Source organism: Sinocyclocheilus anshuiensis, unplaced genomic scaffold (genome assembly GCF_001515605.1).
Source record: "Sinocyclocheilus anshuiensis isolate Anshui unplaced genomic scaffold, SAMN03320099.WGS_v1.1 scaffold532, whole genome shotgun sequence".
NCBI classification, from domain to species: domain Eukaryota; kingdom Metazoa; phylum Chordata; class Actinopteri; order Cypriniformes; family Cyprinidae; genus Sinocyclocheilus; species Sinocyclocheilus anshuiensis.
This window is the reverse complement of record NW_015555819.1, coordinates 85695-100732: the sequence shown is the minus strand read 5'-3', so window position 1 is coordinate 100732 and position 15038 is coordinate 85695. Positions and strand designations below refer to the sequence as shown.

Genomic DNA, 15038 nt, shown 5'->3' with positions numbered 1-15038 from the left:
TTTGTATCCCAACAGGTGGAGCGAGTGAGCAATTTGAGCCTCCTGCGCTTCCCCCTCCAGGCCTCCAGAGGGCGGTAAACAGACTCCCGAATGGACAGAGCAATGGCCACTCCTGCCATATATCAGCCCAACGCGAGTCTCCGGGCGTGAGGAATGACTTCTCAGCCGAGGAGGGCGTCAGTTCGGATGAAGACGAGGAAGAGGAGTCGTTCGGTCCCAGGTGGAGAGGGATTGAATCGATATTTGAGGCGTACGAGGAGTACATGGAGGGTACGTTGATGGATTCGAATGGAGAGTAAACAGTAGCTGCGTTTACATGGACCCTACTAATCCGATCGTAATAGGACTAGAAGCATGATCAGAATAAAAAAGTCACATGTAAACACATCAATCGGATTGAATTGGCCAGATCTGACTAAAATTTCGATCGGATTGTAAGGGGTGGTTTATTCCTTTTGTAATCCGAGCAAGAGGACATGTAAACACTTGATCGGATTGAAAACCGAAACTGAAAAGTACTGCGCATGCGCAGTGACGTAAAAATAGCGTAATGACGTATGACGTTCTTCCTGGTGAATAAAGTGTCATAAATGAGTGTCCCGTCATTATAAAACTCCCCTTTCACTCAGCATCTGTGAAGTGGAGCAGCACAGCGTCCCACCAGTCCTTGTTTAAGACTCATCAACAGACGACTGGTTTTGGGTGCGGGAAGGGGCTCTTTTACTGCTTTATAAAGTAAGCAGCACAGCACAACAGTTCATGTGCTGGTCGTCGCCTAATTAGGACCCGAAGTAGATAAATATCACGTGTGCTTTTTAAAACAGTATGTGACATCAGCGCGAAACTCTGTATATTCATGCAGTGTGCGCATGTCAAAAGATTAAATCCGATCAGAAGCTTGTGACATATAAACATGCATATCAACCCGATCACTTTATTTAGCGTTCATGTAAACACTACGTTCGGATTCGTCAGTCAGAAGGAATTCATTCTGATGGAAGCAAAAAGTGTCCATGTAAACGTACCTAGTGTGTCACTTTCAAACCAAGCAGCTTTTTGTTGGCCAAAGCAGCAAATTTGCCTGAGCAGCTTAAACCTGTTGCGAATCTGTTAGGAAACTTTTCGCCCTTGCGCAAAATTGCACGAATTTCTTGATTTCGTCCTTGAAAATTTGGCAAATAATGGTAAACGCACTTTGAATTTTCTGTGGTTGCGGAATATTGGCTTTTTGGAGTGTATGTTTGCATTCTGCTGTATGATTATAGTGTATTGCTCACCTGTCTCTCTCTCTCTTTCCTGTCTGTCTGTCTTTCAGAGAAAAGTATCGAGCAGCAGGTTCTCCAGAGCGAGTGTATACGTCTGGAGACGCAGCATTACAATCTCACTCTCACAGCCGAACAGCTTTCTCATAGCATGAGGGTAAGAATATATTCTATTTGTATTTGCATATTATTTTATTTTCTATTGTTTTATTTCTTTTAAAGATTATTATATTTGTATGTTTCATCGTTTATTATTTTTACACTGAAAAGGTTAGTAAGCATTTCTTCACACACATTGTTTACATCTTGTGGCTGTTCCATTGAGCATTTTAATGGTTTTAAATTGTCTTCCATTGTATAGATTTGGCGTTGGGCATTGTGTGTGTGCACTGGTTTGAGTGGTTTATGAGGACACAAATTTGTATAATGACATGGGTATGACATAGGTATTACAATGTGAAAGTGAAGTGATTTATAAGGAAACTTTCTGTGTCCCAGTAATTCAATATATATATATATATAGAGAGAGAGAGAGAGATAGATATATATATATAGCGATAGATAGATAGATAGATAGATATGTACGTGTATATATATAATTTTATTAGATTTATATTTGATGTATTCATTATTATATAATTTATAATATTAACAACATTCAGCATCTTTCTGAATATTTGCTCATTTATAAAAAATGTTAAATGCTGTGCAGGAACATGTGAAACAACTTGAGTATTGATTTAAATTAAAATAAAAAAAATGCTTTACTACAAATGATTTGTCCTCATCATAGTTTTTTACACATATATTAAATCAAACATCTGAAAATAAAGCAAAACAACCGAGAACAAAAAGTAGCAAAATGGTCCTCACATGACATGTTCGTTATTTACAGCAATATCTGACTTTATAATTAAATCTCAAACTTAGCCGAAGTTGTCATGATTAACGACATTTCTATAAAGTTGAACGACTGACTGCGACAAAGTTACTACTGTTTTTAGAAACAATCATAATTAGCTACTTAAAGCTGCAGTCCGTAACTTTTTTTGGTTAAAAATTAAGTACATAACCAGCCAGTAGTCAAAACTATCGCCTTACTTTAGCCCGATTCACAACGGTTAGCTAATAATAATGTTTTCTAATTTGAGTGGTACGGGTAGGAATTCGCGGGAAATTCGAGCATGCTGTCGCGTCATTACGTCACGTCTGTAAACATAAAAAAGGCTTCCCGGCTAGTAAGCTATATCTGCAGGTGGCGGATCAGCCTTTTCTCACAGCAGCTGGAATAATTAAATGTATCATTTTGATGGCGGATTGTAATCCAGAAAGGATTATGTGTTTATGAAACACATGTGACTGAAATGAAATTATATTCCAGTTTTAAATGTGCTTCTGATTACAGATAGCCTACATGAGATTACACAAGTTTTTGTATTTTAAAGAGAACCAGTTCGAAGGACGAATAATTAGCTTTTTGGATTAAAATAATTTCCTTATATGAAATTCGAATGGTATGACAATTAGATATTAGACTGTATGTACATGTAACGCTATAATACACACTACGTAGACGCAATGCTGATGTTGTTAACATTAACAGTTTGAGAACAAAGTATAACAATAATAATAATTTGCATGGTTTAATGTGATATGAGCTAAGTGATCGTTAAGATTTCATCACAATTGGTAGCGCAATTTATTGTAATGCTTTTTTCCTCAGTTGGTCAGAACAAAAGTGGCAGACTTGTTACTCGTTCAGATGACAATATCCAGTGACAATTCTTATTTGGGTCATATATTCCAAGACGTAGGCTAGAATCTGTGATTCCTAAGTACAGTATCCACACATGCTCCTCAAAACATTAGATTCATCCGCGCTAAACGCACAACCCGCGCAAGGAAGATAATTCCGCAAACAGCTGCAATTGCAGATTTCAAACAGAGATGGCGACAAAGAGGCAAAACTGACGGACTGCAGCTTTAATTTCTCCAATGATCCGTCGTATTGTGGTTAAGCAGCCAGTTACTGTACTTCGTTGAACGGGAAACTTTGTTGACAATCACATTCACAGCAGCATTAGCTCCCCCTTGTGTCAGCTTTGAAATCTACCAATTGTCAATGGGTTATTTTGTGAACTTTGAGTAAATATTGTTTAAACAATGCATGTTTTCCAACTTTTCCCATAACTAGGACCTATTGGCACAGAAGCACAACCTGGCACTGAAGAGAGATCGTATGCAGGCTGAACTGGAGCACATCAAGGAATGTTTGACATTGCCATTATTACACTGGCACAGAGGACACTACAAGAGACCCTCACCGAGGTGACCTGAAGATGGACGACAGCACGAGCCACAGAGATCAACGCGGCCTCACATCTACTGAACGTGTGATGATTTCAGCTTTGGCATGAGGAAAATACACAAGCTATCAGTCATTATCTAGTGCAATATCTGACGCCTCACTGTGACCCACTGCTCTGCAAGTCCAACCACTAGATACAACAAAATAGGCATTCAACAGCCATCGAAATATCCATTACTTGACGTACAGACTAAATCTGACAGGACGTGTGCCAAGAGGTGCAGAAACCCAAGCCAGAGCTGGATATGATCTCTCATATATTTGGTGCAAAACTCTTCTACTGGATGATGAGCTGATGTGGAATTGAGTTTAAATGTTTTCATATTTATACAGTTTTTAAAGGAATATGATTGTGTCAGATACTGTCAAATCACATTTTTGTATGTTTTTATTCTTAATGATTCATTATAAAAAGGGACTGTAATTTGAAATATAAATATTTTAATGCTTTTTGCAGGGGAAAAAATGTGTCGATGAGGTACTGCTGGTCAGAAATGTTGGTGAAGGAAAAAATTAAGTGGGTTGAATTGAGTTTTCATTTCAAAATCTCTTCAAAGGCTTTAGTTTATTAATTGTAGTTGTCAGAAAGTCGTGAAAGTGTTTGTCTAGGACAGTGTTTCTATATGTTTTGTTATTCTCTCTTCGTCTCCCACCAAACCAAAATTTCAATGCCATATATATTATCCACCAGTACATGGCTATTTGAAAATAGACACTAAAATAAACCGATCCAGTGTGGGAATCACTTTATAATAACTTTTATTAATGACAAATGGCATATAATAGTTAACAGACCAGCAGTTCAATACCCAATGTAGGAAGTGCAATATTGAAATAATGGCAATTATGAAATAACAATACAATAATCAACTGCATATTATGTTTAATTTATAAGCTGAATTGATTTCTGAATCACTTTACTTCTAAGATGATTATGAAATGCCACTAATGGGCCTTATGAATTAACATTCTGTTAAACATTATATGCTTATTTAATACTGTCTGTTATGGACTTATTATAGTCATGAAAGTAATTATAAAGGATTACCCAAATGTTTTTATGTATAACTTGGCCAATGTGATTGAATTTTCAGCCTAGCTGTCATGAGAAGAGTCATTTTATATAGAAATTAGTGCCACACTGTTTTGTACAGCAGCAGCAATTGAAAAAAGACACCACATTGTTTTTGCTCTATTATTAATTATAATGTAAAACCGAACACATTTGATGTGTTGAATTTTAAAGAAATGTCCAATGCCACAAGTTGAGAAGTGTGTGTCTCAAGACGTCTATTCTCCACTTTTTCTTTATGACTCTTATTGCATACTGTTTAAACACGAATGGCTTATGGAAAAAAAAGAGGGGAAAAAAGGAAATCTGTAAAATGTTTTAGTTGTAATTTTTAGTGGAATGAAATGTGAGTTAATATATTATTTCTTGAAGGTAGAAATACTTATTTATGGATATATCTGTGTATATGCTGAGAAAAGAATAATGTTTGAAAAAAATAATTTCTTGCCATATTTTGTCTACAAAAACTCTCAAGTAATGGACATGATTCATTCACAAGAACATGATCTTCAGTTGTTTCTTGACTCTATATGATTTACAGTGCAGCAAAATAAACAACTTGATATATAAATTATCTCCAGTCTTTATAATATATATATATATATATTGCATGTATATTTTTTTACTGTATTTAACTTGCAGTCTGTTTGTGTTTGCTGTTGGCTATAAAGGTTACCAGGCTGTTTTCGGCAGTGTCGGTTCCTCCTGTCGTGCTTCACATTGTTCTGTTGAAGCTTGTACTACAGTTCATCCCCTGCAGCGTTTTTCATCACAATGCATCTTCTTCAGCATCGCGTGCATTCAGTCCCTCAGTCTTCCCAGACCTGAAGGCCACCTTTATCTTGTTCAGCAGGTCATTCAGGTCCTTTCTGATCCGCAGCTTGGAAACAATACACCGCCTGTGATGGGAATAATCAGTCTGTACAAGCGTTTGCAGAGATTTCCCCATAAAAAAAGTCAATTAACTTCACAAAAGAATTTTCTTGAATGTTTGGTCTGGTAAACTACTAGTTCACCCTGAAATTAATATATAATAACATTTTCTCACCCTTGTGTCATAGCTTGCTTTTTTCCATGAAGCACCAAAAGTGAATTTATGATGAGTCCTGTTAAAGTATCATAAAAGTGGCACATATGACTAATGAACTATTCTGAATCCATATGATAGTTTTGTGTTAAAAAACAGACCAAAACTTTAGCTATTAATCACTGAACATCCGCCCGAACCTACTTCATGTCGGATGAACAAACGAACAAATCATTCTTTGGACCCTGATCTTTTTTAAAATGCTATTCACACGTGATTCATTCAGGAATCAAATACATCCGGACTGAACTCAATGAACCAACTGCGACTTTTTTTTTTACTAAACAGTACAGACATCAAACCATTAAAACAATACAATTATAAACAAAGACAACATAAAAGAAAGAGAAAAATAGAAGATACATAGGCATACAGACTTGTTGCCAGGATAAAAAACTTAAACTTAATATAGCCCACAATTACATCTCAAGGACGAATATAAAGATACAGTTTTCAATGCTTTCAAGTGAACATATCTTTGGATAGTTTCCACTTGTCCAAGTCCACTTTGAATAAAGAAAAAAGAAGTTTAGAGCCAGCAAAATTTTGTTTGTGAATGTGAAATTTAGCCAACAACAAATACAAATTAATGATGTAATATTTCCCCATATTCTCTTTTGAGTATTCAAATAATCCAAAGAAAGCATCTTTAAAACACCAACTGAGACTTAACAGTCAAGAAAAACGTCTCGGGCTATGCATATAACCATGGTTCCCCGAGAGGGAACGAGATGCTTTGGGGAATGCAGCCTGCATGACCGGTGTCTGAAGCACGTGTGAAACAACGCCAATCTATTGGTCCACCTGGCCCATGACGTCATAGTTGTGCTCTTAACTTGGGTGGGACGTTCCCCTTGATCTAATCGGGTTCCCCATTTATGCCAAGTTGTGTGAGCGGCCCGTGGCGTCAGTGGCATGGCCGCTTTCTGAGGAAAGGCTTGGTGTATGTCTGTCGCTTCCTTGGTGCTCTCCCACCAGGTGGACAGGCATGTGCCTCGGCACAGCATGGTTGGATTTCGTTCCCCATTGTGCCCCGTAGGTCTCGGTCCCTCTCGGGGAACCATGGTTACATGCGTAACCCGAGACGTTCCCCTTCTAGGGAACTCCACGCTGCGCCCCCTCGCCATGCCTTCGACCTGCCTGTTTACATCTCCTTCAGACAGCTAAATGGATGACATAAGGGCCTTTCGCACCGCTTTAGTTCCAGTCACCCCACTCTTCTTGTCAGTCAGCTCGACTCACTCTCCTCACTGGAGAAATGAAATCTGAACTGTGATGCGACTGTCGTTCGGCACGCTGCATTGTGCAGCCGCGTTCCGTTTTTAATTGTAGTGTCTGTTCTTTTACTGAACTAAATGATTTTTATTACTATAAAAAATCAAAACGACGGTGGGGGTCGGTGCCGCGGTGGGCAAGTGACGTAACCGGTGTTGCGGCTTAACACCGGTATCACCGTCAGCACCGTCTATCGCGCCAAGCCTAACCTGAATCCGCCATTTTAAGCAATGAATGAATGACGGACTCTCCGTTGTAACATAGCGCAAGGCAAATAAGGGGGTGACATCTAGTGGATTAGACTAGTAATAAGATTAACGTAAATCTTGTTCAATGTTTGCGGAAATAAATATTGAAAAAAAAAAAAAATCGATTCGTGGCCTTCGAGAATCGATATTGAATCGACCACATTTTAAAAAACGATATATCGAAAAATCGATTTTTTTTTTGCCCAGCCCTCTATTTACTCATTCTTTTGAGTCGGATCTTTTCCAGCTGATCCAGTTCACAAGTGATTCACTGAACCGGGCTGATCCGGTTCTCGAGTTCATTCAGATTCCCGCTGAGATAAAAGACTAGCGCTGTTTAATATGATATTTCCTCAATTAATTGTGCAGTTGACAAATAACATTAACTTTGAAATCGGATTCATAGTTCTATACAAGTGAATATTTAGACGCTACTGGTCACCATTTTTGTCCACAAACTTAGGCAATGTTAACTGACTGCTTTCTCTTGTTAGACATCCTCACAGACCACAATATCTGTCGATTCTTCATTCGAAGCGCCTAACTTCTTGCGTTCCGTCTGCGCTATTTTTAGTTACTGGTAATGTACACATGCGTCAGACAGGCGTTTTTGAACGTTATGTAGCGTTTCACATTTGCTGCCGCGTCGCGCACCAATCGTGTCAGTTAAAAATAGCATAGTTAAAGCTTTAAAAAACGCGTCTCGACATCCTGGTGCTCATCTCACAGCGCCCCGTCCAGCTGTATTTCACACGAGACCGCGTCTTATGTGAACGCCTGCGTACCTGTTCAGAGAAGAGCTCAGGTAAACCGGACCACGTGACCCTGTATTCCCAGTACAGTGATTCTAGGCGATAGACTCAGTTTAACCTTCCGCGTTTACATGCAGCTGGTCAGCGAGACATGTCACCTCCAGTCTCTGTTTGAGTTTGTTAACTTAATCACACGAGCTGTTTTACTCGAATGAAAGGATTTAGGAGAGGGCTGCGATGTGGCGTTGTCTTTTGATTCTCTATCTGACATGTCTCGCGTTTACTCAGTCTGCGGGTAAGTCTCTATCTATCTATCTATCTATCTATCTATCTATCTATCTATCTATCTATCATCTTCTGGTGATATTTAAGGGAGCGCGGGCTAGTTGTCACCACTTTTACTATAGTGAATATTATTGTTTTTCAATTTCCGTGTAGACAAACTATAAAGCGTTTTCTACAAAATTGTGTTTTTATTTTTACGGCTATTGCCTCTGTAAAAAGATACGGTTCATTTAATAGCCTACATTGACCTTTTGTGGGACATGTTGTCACACACTGTGGATAAGTTGTGACAATGGAATCTGCCATTTATAGTTTTTTTTTAAGGGAAATTTAAAAGTGAAACAGACAAAAAATCCTGAAACAGTACAATACAAATGTACAAAAATCTCAAATATTGTAATGAATTTTAAGTGATTATTTAAAACATGTGACAACCCTGTTTGAACACTTGAAAACTCCTCTTTTAAGAACATGGTTCAGCCTTTATGTATCACGTTTCACATGTTTACATAACAAATATATGATGATGGCCTGATGACCCCTTACATTGAAGCTGTTTTTCCGGTTAATATTGTTCATCTCATCCATGCAAGCATTAATTTAGTACCTTGTTTGTCTACCAGGATAAAACCCTCTCAACCTGTAATGGGAACTTTGTACCTGGTAACTGCCTGTTTAGCTCAGCTGCTCCTGATTAATGATTGAATGAAGTTACTTGCTGCAGTGCAGAACAATGATCTTACATAAATATTACACAGTGAAAAGATCTGGTGCAATAGTGACTATTCAGTGCTGACAGATCAAAGATATTAAAAATAGTTGTAATTACCCTTAAACAGTTGTGACTAGTGTTATAACCCATGGGATAGGTTATATAGTAATACTGTAAAATCCTATCAAATGCATTCATACAGCATAAAGCATTTGTCAAACCTGTTGTCATGATGATACACATATCGCTCTTCCGCCTATATGAGCTTTCACATGTTGCCATTTTTTGCATATGTAAAGCATCTGTGATCCATCATGTGACTGACCTACATTGGTAAAAGGGGCCGTAAAGTGAGCAATGCAGTGTAAACTTGTTCTGGAACAAGAGTATGTTCTGCTTTGGTCAATATTTGCTTTCATAACATTGTTTTCCTTCTTCTGCCAGTCTTTTCCTGCCTATGAATCCTTGGTATTGACATTATTAGTTTAGCTGACATATTTGTCCAAAGGCACTTACAATACACTATTTTCTAGATATTAATTGATCACTATGTTCATTGCCTGGGAATTGAATCTTTGACATTCCCAGCACTGTGCTCTGCCAGTTGAGTTACAGGAAATACTTGCTATTGTTTCTTCCTACTTGCTTTGAATACATGCAAATTTAGTTCTGTACTTTCAGTTTCATGCTTGGATACTTTATATCTATCTGGATATCGAAGATATGAGCTGTTAAATGTCAGCTTTAAGAACTGGTTGAAGGTGTAAACATTTTATAATGGATATACAGTTAATCTGACTTTACATCATAGATTGCCCACTAAATCATGACTGAAAAACATGACTTTACACAAGTACGCAAATGCTGGGCTGGGATATTGCAAGCACACTCTACATACTTAACCTACTAAACCTAGTATACTAGAAAACTGGGATGCAGCACCGATAATCTTATGACCGATAACCGATAAATGAAAAATATTAAAATTCTATACTATTTTGTCTAAATGAATTTAAAATAAAACACATAAACTAAAATGTAAACTTGATAGTCATCACAGTATTATAATGTACATTATGAAAAAGGCACGGTCAATATATTATAGACAATGGACCTTTTTTGTCTGCAAAATTTCAGCGAAATTTCTGTAATGTGATCGCACATTAAATAGTTTTTCAATTATCTTAAAGTTATAAATTAAAGTTAAAATTAAAACTTTAATTAAACAGTAGATGATGGCAAAGGTATTCTAAATGTCAAGTGCGTACAATTACATACCTGATATTGACCAATACTGATAAAAAAATTTTTTTAAATTACCCAATTACTGATAACATACTGGATATTGTAAATCCATTCTACTAAACCTGAGGACTCAAGCGGCAAACTGTTGGCATTTTAGCCAAGGTATACTTCAGTTTTTACGCAAATGCTTAGCGATTACATAACACTAAACACCTAACCTTTCAAATTGTACTTATGGTTTAATAAAATAGTAGTAAATATATGTTTAATAGCGTGTGCAAACACAAGTGCTCAACACATGCACTAGATAGTTTCCTTGTTCAATGTTTGCGTTATTTCTCTTGCAATGTTATGAGCGATAAAAATACTTTGTACTCGTTGCATTTATCTCTGAACCCCGCCCCGCCCCCCAAAAACAAATAACACGGGTGTCTATTTTTGTTGTATCTCCAGTAGTTTGTTGTTGTTCGGCCTCTTCCTTTTCTTTTTCGACTGTGAAAAAAATGGCTTGGACCAGTGTCGCCATCTTGTGGACTAATTTATTAGCGACAAAAATTTCAAAGTGTTGTGTGAGCCACACAGAGTATGCATGGTTAGAAAAATCTAGCTTTGCCATGTACAGTACCCAAGTTCTATTCTGATGATGAAATTTACTTCATGCACTGTAGCGATACTCTAGTGTACACATAAAAATATAAGTAGGCCTACAGTATATGGTATAAGTATACTTTAAGGTTATATCTCAGCCCTACTGTTACATATGAATTCGAAATCACATTTGATCACGTGCTGCTCATCATTTATGCCACAGCTGACCTGTGGGGGTCACTGGATTTGTTATTAAACCGCTCATTAGGGTCTGGGCTATTTCTTCCCTCACTTCCCTTTTCCCTTTTCTTGGAAAGGTGTTTTCTATCACATCACATAGAAACAAATTAACAACTGTCTTACCTCAAATCCTCAGAGATCATGTGTACAGTGTTTGTCAAAGGTCAAACTGACTGTCCTGACCTGATTATCTTGCGTATGACCAATACAAGCAGTCCCAAAGTTTGTTGGTTGAAGGATTTATGGACCTACTTCCAAACTCTGCCCATATTGGAGTTTCCCAACCATGTTCCCGGGAATCTACATGTACAATATTTATGTTGGCAGTGATGTCTATTAATGGACTCTTTGATGGACACGTCACCAGCCAAGCTTTCAAATGAACCTTCATAATGAATGACCATTAAATTAACTTTTTATGAACCCATTTCCATTTTATAGCATAAAATACCATATCCATGTTGGCAGATGTAGAAATGTTTCTCAAACATGGAAATATGAAGCAGTGCTGATGAGAAACAGCCTCACCTGTGGGTTTCACTCATCTCTCCTGAGATTAGATATCCTCCACAAGACTCAAGCAAGGTTACGCCAAATAAAGAAGTCATTGTTTTTAGCTGAGCGCCATTCATGTGTGCACATCTACCTGTATAAAGAATCTAGCAGTTTACTTGGCACAGAGTGAAGTTTTATCCATTGTAACACACTGATACTCACTTATTTCTTGTCCCCCTCCACTCAAAACAAAGATCCGCTTTGTAGCAGCGTTCCAGAGTTCAAGCATGATCAAACTCAATCGGTTTCGGCGACGTTTGGCCACAGCGTGGTCCTCACCTGCACAGCCTCCATAGGTTTAAACCGCACCGATTCAGACTGCAAAGACCTCCTGGAGTGGATAAAAGATGGCACACCGCTTACCAACCTCACCTACTCTGAAAATGTAAAAGACTGGTGGGTATATGATACAATACAGTGCCAAATACTGAATACAGGCAGTGTATCGGTTGAAGAAATATTGAAGTGAAAACATATGAAAGAGATTTAGTAACTTTAGTGTGAAATTAATCACTATGGGTGTGTTCTAAATACTAGCGTACTGCATACTGTGCAGTAAACTATGGCAGCCTGGTTGCGTCAGAGAATAAAAATTTAAAAATTAAAAAAAGGTAATTGCGACTTTTTTCTCAGATTTCTAAGTTTATATCTTACAATTATTACTTTTTTGCAATTTTGAGAATTACAAAATATGAACACAGAATTGCAAGATATAAACTAGCAATTGCAAGAAAAAAAATCGGAATTGTAAGAAAAAGTCACAATTACATTTTTGTTTTTGCGATTTTTTTTTATTTCTGAATTGCGAGACAAACTCAAAAAAGTCAGATTTGCGATTTCATCATGCAATTTTGAGAACAAAAAAGTTTGAATTGCAAGATACAAAGTCAGAATTGTGAGATGTAAACTCAAGAAAGAAAAAAAGTCAGGATTCAGAGTTAATATCTCGCAATTTAAAGTTTTTGGGAGTTAAAAGTTAAAATTTCACAATTTTGAGTTTATTTCTCATAATTCTAGTTTATATCTCACAAATTTTTTCTTAGAATTGTGAGAAACAACGTCTGAATTGTAATATACTGTATAAAATCAAGCACTGCGAGGAAAAAAGTTTAGATTGTGAGATTGTTTTCTTCTCATTTATTTCAGCAGAAGGCACCCATGTTTGTTGGAAATTAAAAAAAATGGCTTGTTTTAAATTCATTTTTAACCAAATTTTCTGTAAAGGAGTTTCTTTTCGCCATTTAATTAAATAATCAGTGGTCCCACTTTATATATATATATTTTTTTATGTAACTACTATGTAGTTACATTTAAAATTAAGTACAACGTACTTATTGTGTTCATATTGCATTTGTGTGGTGTGATATGGGTAAAGTTAGGGACAGGTTTGGTGGTATGGGTAGGTTTAAGGGTGGGTTAAGGTGTGCGAGATGGATCAACAGTGTAATTACAAATGTAATTTCAGAAATTCATTACAGATGTAGGTATTTTTTTTAAGTCAAGCAGATTGCATTGTGGGACATACTGTATGCACCTAACAGTGTACTCTTGTTGTATATAGCATATTTTGGCATTGTACATCATCAGTTTTCTCTGAATGCATACAATTTGCATACTCTGTGTAGTACACTTTCTAGGGAAATACTATGAGTAGCATGCTAGTATGCTATTTTGAACACAGTCGATACTAATGCTTGAAAAATGTGCTTCATTTCAAAGCACAAATTAACTAGTTTAAGTCAAAATATTGTTCAATATTCCTCACTCTAATAAATGTAAACACTTGGCAGGTACCCTGATGAGGGTCACATCATTAAGAGCAGTGAATTAACACTGACCCTGACAGATCAGGCTGATTTTGGTGTGTATTTCTGCGTGGTGAGGAACAGCACAGCGCAATTCATCGTAAAGGAATACAGTAAGAAACAAATGATTTACTTTAGTCTTTTAATATCGCCTACTTCAATATTATACAATGCATTCTCATATTCTTCATCCATTTATCCTTACAAATGCTCTAAAATTTTAATATAAAGTGTAAATTATATTCAGATTCTTTCTGTGTACTTGAAAATAAGGTTTATCCCATCTTTTATGCACAGAATCCCCAAGTCACACCGGGGCAGTGGTGGCGTCAGTGGTCCTGCTGCTTGTGCTCGCTCTGGCAGCGGTGGTCTATTCCAAGTGCCGACTCAACTTTAAACTGTGGTATAGGAACATTTATGGAGAGTATGAGCTCAATGGTTAGTCTGCATTCTGTATGTTAAAGCCCTTTATCATCTGTGGTATCATATTGCATTTCATGATGATTTTTTGCTGTTTCTCAGATGGCAAAATGTGTGACGCCTACATCTCATATGTCAGCAATGAGAATGACAGGAAATTTGTCAACTTCATCTTGAAACCTCATTTGGAGAACAAGTACAGTCATAAACTGCTGCTCAACGACACAAACATCCTTCCTGGAGCTGGTAAATCTCACGAATGAAATCTTAAATAAACAGTGCATAATATACATGCATAAAGGTATATATTAAAGGGTTAGTTCACCCAAAAATGAACATTAGCCCACAAATTACTCACCCTCAAGTCATCCTAGATCTTTCAAGCTGTTTAATGCCACTCAGCGGGTGTTGCATGCATCAGTCCAAAAGAAGTTAAATAAAAAGCGCCCATCCGTTAAAAAAAGTGTCTCACACGGCTCCGGGAGGTGAACAAAGGGCTCCTGTAGCGAATCGATGCGTTTTTGTAAGAAAAATATCCATATTCAAAACGTAATAATCACTTTAATCTAGCTTGCACACACTGTTGTAAACAGAAGCAGTTCCGGGGGAATGACGTATGAGGTTGGCTTTGCGCATGCGCCGCTCAGAAGTGACGCACACGGAAACACAGCGGAGAGATCAAAACAAAACAGCGGTCACTTATTAGAAGTACAGAACGAGGATTTGTAAAGAAGAATGTCAGAGGATTTCGATATAAGCCAAGAGGAGACAGGTTTTCCTTTGCTAAAGTAAGGAAACTTTGCTTCCTTTGCTCCTGTTAACAAATGTTGGTTTGCACGAGACTCACCGGCGCATGCGCAACGCTGAACTCATATGTCATCAGCCCGGAACTGCTTCCGTGTAGGACTGTTGGCGCAAGCTACATATAAGTGATTATTACGTTTTGAATATGGATATTTTTCTTACAAAAACGCATCGATTCACTACAGGACGCCTTTGTTCACCCCCCAGAGCCGTGTGAGACACTTTTTTTTTAATGGAGGAGCGCTTTTTATTTAACTTCTTTTGGACTGATGCATGCAACACCCGCTGAGTGGCATTAAACAGCTTGAAAGATCAAAGAC

General features: G+C 37.4%; 2 protein-coding genes across 3 annotated transcripts in view; both read left to right on the top strand.

The window, feature by feature from the left end:
• Positions 1 to 4793, top strand: part of LOC107675286 (genetic suppressor element 1-like) — a gene marked incomplete at its 5' end in the record, with an annotated part of 53587 nt that extends 48794 nt beyond the window's left edge. Inside the window, 3 exons of the mRNA XM_016469585.1 lie at positions 16 to 270; positions 1316 to 1419; positions 3457 to 4793. Of these exons, the coding sequence (XP_016325071.1) occupies positions 16 to 270; positions 1316 to 1419; positions 3457 to 3594 (497 nt within the window). The remainder of the gene's footprint in view (positions 1 to 15; positions 271 to 1315; positions 1420 to 3456) is intronic.
• Positions 4794 to 8160: 3367 nt separating this feature from the next.
• The window catches only part of LOC107675291 (single Ig IL-1-related receptor-like), an 11581-nt gene continuing 4703 nt past the window's right edge, over positions 8161 to 15038 (top strand). Inside the window, exons 1-5 of one of the 2 annotated variants that reach the window (XM_016469589.1) lie at positions 8161 to 8359; positions 11884 to 12085; positions 13480 to 13607; positions 13792 to 13932; positions 14017 to 14160. In XM_016469589.1, the coding sequence (XP_016325075.1) occupies positions 8302 to 8359; positions 11884 to 12085; positions 13480 to 13607; positions 13792 to 13932; positions 14017 to 14160 (673 nt within the window). In that variant the 5' untranslated portion in view covers positions 8161 to 8301. Of the gene's footprint in view, positions 8360 to 11883; positions 12086 to 13479; positions 13608 to 13791; positions 13933 to 14016; positions 14161 to 15038 lie in introns of those variants that run through there. The other variant, XM_016469590.1, reaches the window with a different exon arrangement.